The following is a 6893-nucleotide window of genomic DNA, read 5'->3' as shown; positions in this document are numbered from 1 at the left end:
GTTACAGAACTTGTAACTTTGTTTTCCGGTGTCTAAAGAACTGTGCTAGTACACAGCAAGAGTCATACAAACAGGGGAAGACGGTGTTAAATTTAAGTCCACCTATGGCAGCAAGAGCATAAGGTCGGTTGTATGTACGCCCATGTGCTGTTGGTATTTACTGCCTGAAGTCAGGTTGCCTTGGTGCATACTTGTTTGCTCTGACAGTCTTTAGACAGGGGGCAACTTCCTCCACGCCCTGTCCCTCCTCCCTCATTCCTCCAATGTCAGTGTCCCTAGCAGGTGATCCACTCCGAGCACTGCCCAGTAAAAAAAGTCTCTGCTGATCATTAGAGCACTGGCAGAGATGTGGTGAACACTCAGCTGGACAGATTTAGCAGCAGCTGGAGAAACGGGCCGTGTGTTACTCTCCTGTGCCGGCGCTCAGTCAAACACTCTCTGGAGAACTGTGCCACTCTGTGAAGTGCCCCAGGGCTGCACACAGCCAAAATGGAGATTGAAGATGATGGCAGCAGATCATCACCCAACTTTGAGTACAAGGGCGCTCACCAGGCATTCAGGGATCGCTGGAAACAGACAGATGACACCATGTGTCGCCACAGCATGTCCTTCCACCTGCACCACACGCTCAGGAGCGAGTTCTTTGCCAGCTACCTGTACATGGTGGAGAAGATTCCTCTGGGTAAGAAGCACTGCACCAAGGTCCAACCTCACACAGTCCAAAGGTCAAGTGTTTTCATGACCTTTGACTCTATTAAGGAGTGGATGAAACTGAAGAAGCATGCTGGGGGCTTTGCATGTTTTGCCTGACAACAGATCACTTTACAAACCCAAATATATTTAAATATATTTGGGTTTGTCTTAGTTTTTTCTGTATTATGAAGCAGGGGCACGCCTTCTATTAAAGTGAAGTGCTCATGAAGGGTTAACAAACAGAGGCGCCTAATGTTCACACAGTTTACAACAGAATCACCATAGAAATTGTACTTAATGCAAAATGCACAATACAAAATGAGCACTTGTGGTATGTCATACTATGCACAAGGGGAAATACAGTTTTTATGGAAGCATGAATTCATGGACTGTCCTCTTCAGTGCTGAAGGTGTCAGGTCTGAGTCCAACCTGTTCCTCTCCGAGGTTTGCAGTTGTCTGCCATGAGACCACAAGCTGCAGAAACAGGAGGTGCTGTTCTGGCTCTGCGATGCTATACTCTCTCACCGCTAACTTGATACAAGGCCCATTAGTGGTATGGCATGTCAGCCATGAAAGCATGAACTCATGTCAGTCAGTAAAGCACAAGGGGCTGCTGTCAGAGTACTCACTAACAGCCGTGACACCTTTACTGCTCACATGATGCTAAATTTAGGTTGATGCTGACGTAAATATTAATCTCCAGACCCGTCCAAAGTCTTGTTGTGTCATGTACAGTAGAAGGTCAAAGGTCAGCTTCTAAGCAGCTGGTCCACTTTGAAGGCGATAGATGGACGGACATGGTGGCTCTGGACTGACACTTCCTTGGCAGACATGCACATCGTCATGCTGTCTTCTCCCACTTGGGGTTTTGCTCGATGTTTCTATACTTAAAGCCTTCCTGAGGGGTCACATGACATGCAGCTGCTGTAATCAAACCTAATGCCTTAATAAAATCCTAAGATGTTTCAAAACCAAGTGGGCGTTGCCTGGAAAGTCACAGCATGGATTGTCTGTTTCTGCACTTTGATTCTAGTGTGACTTCCAAGTGTTGAGTGGCTTGGTCTCTTTCTTGGCTCTTTTCCTCATCTCGATGTTTCTAGCACTGAGGAGGAGCTGAACATAAATCCCGTCTTTCAGTGTTTCACTTTGGTGTCATGAATTCTGCCACCGGAGATCCTTGACAAGCAGACACACGTTCTCTCATGACCCCCAACCCCCAGCACTCCGGCTTCCCCATGCCAGGAACGTGTCTAAGCCTTCGGAAATGTTGCGCTCATTCTGCAAGATTTATCCAGCTCAGCAGAACTGAGACATAGAAAGGTTGGGCTAGTTTAGGAAGCCAGTTGTAAAGTTTCTTAATATCACAGTATGTCACTGACATATTATTGAAGAAGAGTGTTGTAGTACAACACCTGCCGTGACTGAGAACTGCTACGGTTTAGGCTATAGGATGATGCTGTGAAGTTTACTGTCTCCTAGTAAGTCTTTACTCACTGGAAACCCTAGAAATGTTTGAAAATGCACAACACTGGGTTTGAACTAACCGGCGTATTATCTAACATCACACACTGTAACAGCTGAGCAGCACAGCCTTATTTATAGTCTTCTGGCATTCAAATTATCACTCAACATTTCCCATGAGACTGTGAAGAGTAATCCTGTCCATGCAGAGCAGTCCACGTTGCCATGCCGCTTGTATTGTTGCACATATCCTAGTCCCTTATTACTGGACTATAACTGTAATTTGCTAATTATCATTCACTGGTTTTTGCTCTTATTGTTTGCTGGTGATGTTGGCTGGTCTGTGGGTGTGGTCCACATCAAAATATCTCCACAGCTGCTGGTGAGATTGCTGTGAAATGTGTTGTTGGGGTCTTGAACGGTTTTGAAACATTGGGAATTAAAAACAATAGAAAAGTGGTAGTTGGGAAAGATGAATGGGTCCGACAAACAGAGAATGTTCTGTTCATTTGAGAGTCTTTTAGCCAAACCTTCCCTAACACTTAACCATACACCTAAACTTTACCATTTTCTTTTGTCTTCATGCCAGAAAGATGTTGCCATGTCACAGTTGTTGATCCAGAAAATGTTGCGCTGTCACAGTTTTATGGTTAGACTACAACGCTTTGCGATGCAGACAAACATCACTATTATACATTTTGCTGTGAAACTGGGTTGAAGCAGCCAAAAGACTCATGTTTGATTTAGACTTGCCGTTCTTCTTTCTAATTTCTAGATTTGAACTGGAGGCTACATTTTGTAGTTTGTCACAACCAGGCAATGTGAAAATGGTTTTAAAATTCTTGATTGCCAAACATCTATGTACTGTACATGCATGACCTGCAGTGCTCAAGTCTGATTTTGTGACAGTTCAGGACAACAGTCACAGGCAGTATGATGAATAAAGATTAATCAACAGTCTTTTTTTTATGTCAGCCTCAGACTCAGGTGCATTTGGACTGGTCTTAAGTCAGACCTGATTCTCATTTAGACTCAGTCTTGAGATTGAACTAGTTTCTGAGTGCAGCCCTGCACATCTGTATCAAATTACCCTGCCTTTAACCTCACGTCTGTTGTCTTTCTGTTCATGTGGCCCAACAGTGAAGCTGTTCCCGCTCACCTGTGAGTACATCAAGGGAGAGAAACAGTTCTACTACAGAGCTCAGCAGTTCTATGAGGACGTCCCTGCCTCAGAGAAGGGCATGATGGGAGATTATGTTGAGATGTCCAACGTCGATCTGGAGGGTTCCCGGCAGTTTCTGAAGAGGTTTGTGGTGAGTCAACTTTAACAGGTTAAAGGCTGATAGACATCTGGGAAACTTGTTCTGTAACACTGAGAAGCTCTGTTGTTTCATCACTACACACTACTGTGCTGCGCTGCCCACCCGTGTACTGATTTACACTGTTGTAGCCATCTCTAACCATGTACAATATTTTAATGAGGAAACCGCCACCCTGACTGCATCAAAACAATAACATCTTGTCTCATGTGCGAGGAGGCCTCAGCGCACGTTCTAATAGTAGCACAGCCCCGTAAACACCCGCACTGAGCCAGCTGAGCCAATAGCTGTCAATCAGCTTCTACTGCTGATTTTTACTAGCACTTGTTTGTTCATTGTGAAAGAGGAGCAAGAAATTCCTCTGATCTTCAGATTTGTCCCCTAAGGTTCCTGTTGAGAAACTTCTATAATTTCACAAATTGCAGTGTGTGTGTATAACTGACCAATGATGATGCATTTTCTTTTCATAGACATGTCAGCACAGCCTGGAGGCTGTTTTTAAATGCTGGGAGAGTCCGGGTGCTAATCCAGGAAAATAGTTTGGCCTGGAGACCAGGTGTCTTACAGGATCAGTGTTACAGGAGCGCTAATTATGAAGTGCTATGACTAGATGGCTAAACGGCTGCATTTCCACTAGTGCTAATGTAAACACAACAAACCCTGCATCAACACAACTCATGTGATGCAGTGTTCACCACTACTGGCTAATGCAATATAGCACACTGAATGTGTTAAAAGTCAGTTTTCAAAAGTTCTCTGTTTCACAACACATTAACACTTGTGTTTCTTGTTAGGATGTTGTCTGCATGTAGTGTAGTTTCATCAGGAATTAAAGTTGCTTTTGTTTGCTGCACCCTGCACTTTTACCTCCTCACCTGAGTGCAAAGACCCTGATAAATAAACCAAGAACAGCTCTCTTCCACCAACTCTTCTACAGGTGTGTGCTCAGCTACATACTGAATCTTTCAGGGTTTCCTTCTTGGCTGTGAACAGCGCCTCTTTAAACCTGACATCTTCATTAAAAATAGAGTGTGGTAAAAAAGAACAACCAGATTAACGTGAGCTACATATGCACAGAACAATATGGCAATACTTCACAGAAACTGGGAAGCCTTCTGTAACAGGCGCCAAGCTCCTCAGGGCCCCATCTTTCATACAAGCACATAGTGGGGCCTCTGGTGTGGAGGGGCTGGAGTGAGGTCAGAAGGAAGAAAAACCAGCGGGATTCAAGTGAGGTGACTCTTTCTGCTCCTGTGGTAAAGTTCATAGTTTCATTGCCCTGAGGAAATCAAGCCTTCTTGCCTGTGCTGTCAGGCACAAAGGCCTGACACCTGGCAGCACAGAAAACAAAGGTTAGACCCCTGTATGACTTACAGGGATGATAACAACATGCTGCAGGGAAACTGACAGTTTAATGCACATTTTATTCTTTGTGAAACCTATGCTTTTTGTGGTTAGCACAGTTTTATTACATTATCTTCTAGACAAACCTCCAAATAAGGTGGAATTTTATACCAGTGCGTTCTCATCCACAGGGTCCTGGTAAAGCTGGCACACACTGCGCCCTGGACTGTGGCTGCGGGATCGGCCGTGTCACCAAAGGCGTCCTCCTTCCTGTGTTTGAGAAACTAGAGTTGGTTGACATGATGGAGCACTTCCTGCTGCATGCACACAAGAAGTACCTGTGTGACGAAGCTGACCGCATTGAGACCTACTACTGCTACACTCTGCAAGAGTTCACACCTCCAAAAAACAAGTACGACGTCATCTGGATGCAGTGGGTGGCCTGTAAGTATGAGAGCCTCTACAGTCTGCTCATTACAGAAACCTGTATAAACGCTGTTATGTCAAGTGCTGCTGACTCCGGTGCAAGTTCTCAGTACACCACTAAGAAAACTATGGAAACACAGATCTCTGCGGCGAATGGTGGCTCAGTTGTGATTGTTTCTCTTTTTATTCCCTATCTGCCTTCCCTTTCAGGTCACCTGACAGATAAAGACCTAATGAACTTCCTGTTTCGCTGTAAGAAGAGCCTGCGACCAAACGGCATCATCATAATAAAGGATAATATGGCGCGACAGGGCTGCAAACTGGACCCCATCGACAGTAGCATCAGCCGCCACCTAGACATCATCAGGAGCATCATCGCCAAGGCCGGCCTGGAAGTCCTGGGTGTCGAGAGGCAGCAAGGCTTCCCTGAGATCATCATGCCTGTCTGGATGATTGCTATGAAACCTATTAAATAGAGGTGACATTATTACTGCGCTGTAGTCCTGAGAGGAAACTTCAGTCTTAAGTTTGAATTCACACTGTTACTGTTTAAGTTAAACTCTGAAAATATTCCACAACGCACCAAGAAGTCTCCAGTGTGTCATCAGGAGATGAATCCTGAAGCAGCAGTGTGGATGGTCAGATGACACCCAGGGTGGTTTCATGAGACAGGAGCATCTTTCTGCTCAGCATAGAAATTAAATAAAGCTTTTACTGGGAATTCACTGGGTACATCCTTAAATCCAGACTGTAATTTATTGCCGGTCGACCACCTCCAGGTTTTGTATCTTGATGACAGATTAGAGGCTCAGTTGTCCTGTCTGAATCACAAGGACAAATTAACATGAATTTATTTAGATTTATTGTCGGGTTTCTCCTCTGAGTGAATGATTTGTATCCATTTTTTACTAACTAAAACATGTGACACTGTGAGAGCAGTGTATCAGAAGGTGGGATTTCTTTGATTGTCTGCTTCCTCTTGCTGTTTTTTCCAAATCACCAACCCTGCATTTAAAATGATATGGTTCTATATATTTGAGTACAGTTAACCTGAAGTTTATGTCTAGACATGTCACCTGGACAGTGACATCTGATCAGATGTACACCTATGTTCTTGTTAACTTTATTCTTTCCACGTGATCAGCTCAGTGAGGTGGTTTGACGTGTCAACAAATCTGCTACGTGCATCCCAGGTCACGGGTAGTAACGTAGGAGACAAACATTAAAGAGTGAAGTGAGGCCACTTTTCACAAATTAGCTACTGTAATCAGCTGGGTAGACACTGTGCCACATTCATTCACCTTTTAGGTTGTGTCAACTCACGCTACACAGTTCAGACTGTCATCCTGTATAGCAGAGCTTCTCCGCTCACACTGATGGTGCTCACAGTGAACATAGCCTCAGAGACTCAGACTACACAGTTCAGACTGTCATCCTGTATGAGCAGAGCTTCTCCGCTCACACTGAACATAGCCTCAGAGACTCAGGTCAGTTCTGGGTGGAGACTGGGTCTTCATGTCACCTCACAACATGACATATAGATCATGTTGAGTGCACGTGCTACAGATTAGTCAGGTGTACATATTAATATTGTTTTTATCAAATTGTGTTTTATACTTGTGCTTGTAATATTGCAGATTAATACCGTA

At 44.4% G+C, this 6893-nt stretch overlaps 1 protein-coding gene across 1 annotated transcript; it reads left to right on the top strand.

Annotated features, from left to right (window-relative positions):
• Positions 1-277: 277 nt before the first annotated feature.
• Positions 278-6618, top strand: ntmt2 (N-terminal Xaa-Pro-Lys N-methyltransferase). The gene is made up of 4 exons (XM_020609028.1): positions 278-682; positions 3296-3468; positions 5010-5262; positions 5455-6618. The coding sequence occupies exons 1-4, from the start codon at positions 490-492 to the stop codon at positions 5718-5720; spliced, it is 885 nt and encodes a 294-aa protein (XP_020464684.1). The 5' UTR covers positions 278-489; the 3' UTR covers positions 5721-6618.
• The last annotated feature ends 275 nt before the right edge of the window (positions 6619-6893 follow it).

The sequence above is a fragment of the Monopterus albus genome, unplaced genomic scaffold (genome assembly GCF_001952655.1).
Source record: "Monopterus albus unplaced genomic scaffold, M_albus_1.0 scaffold98.1, whole genome shotgun sequence".
NCBI lineage: Eukaryota > Metazoa > Chordata > Actinopteri > Synbranchiformes > Synbranchidae > Monopterus > Monopterus albus.
The sequence above is the reverse complement of the archived record's forward strand: the minus strand, read 5'-3'. Positions and strand labels throughout refer to the sequence as shown.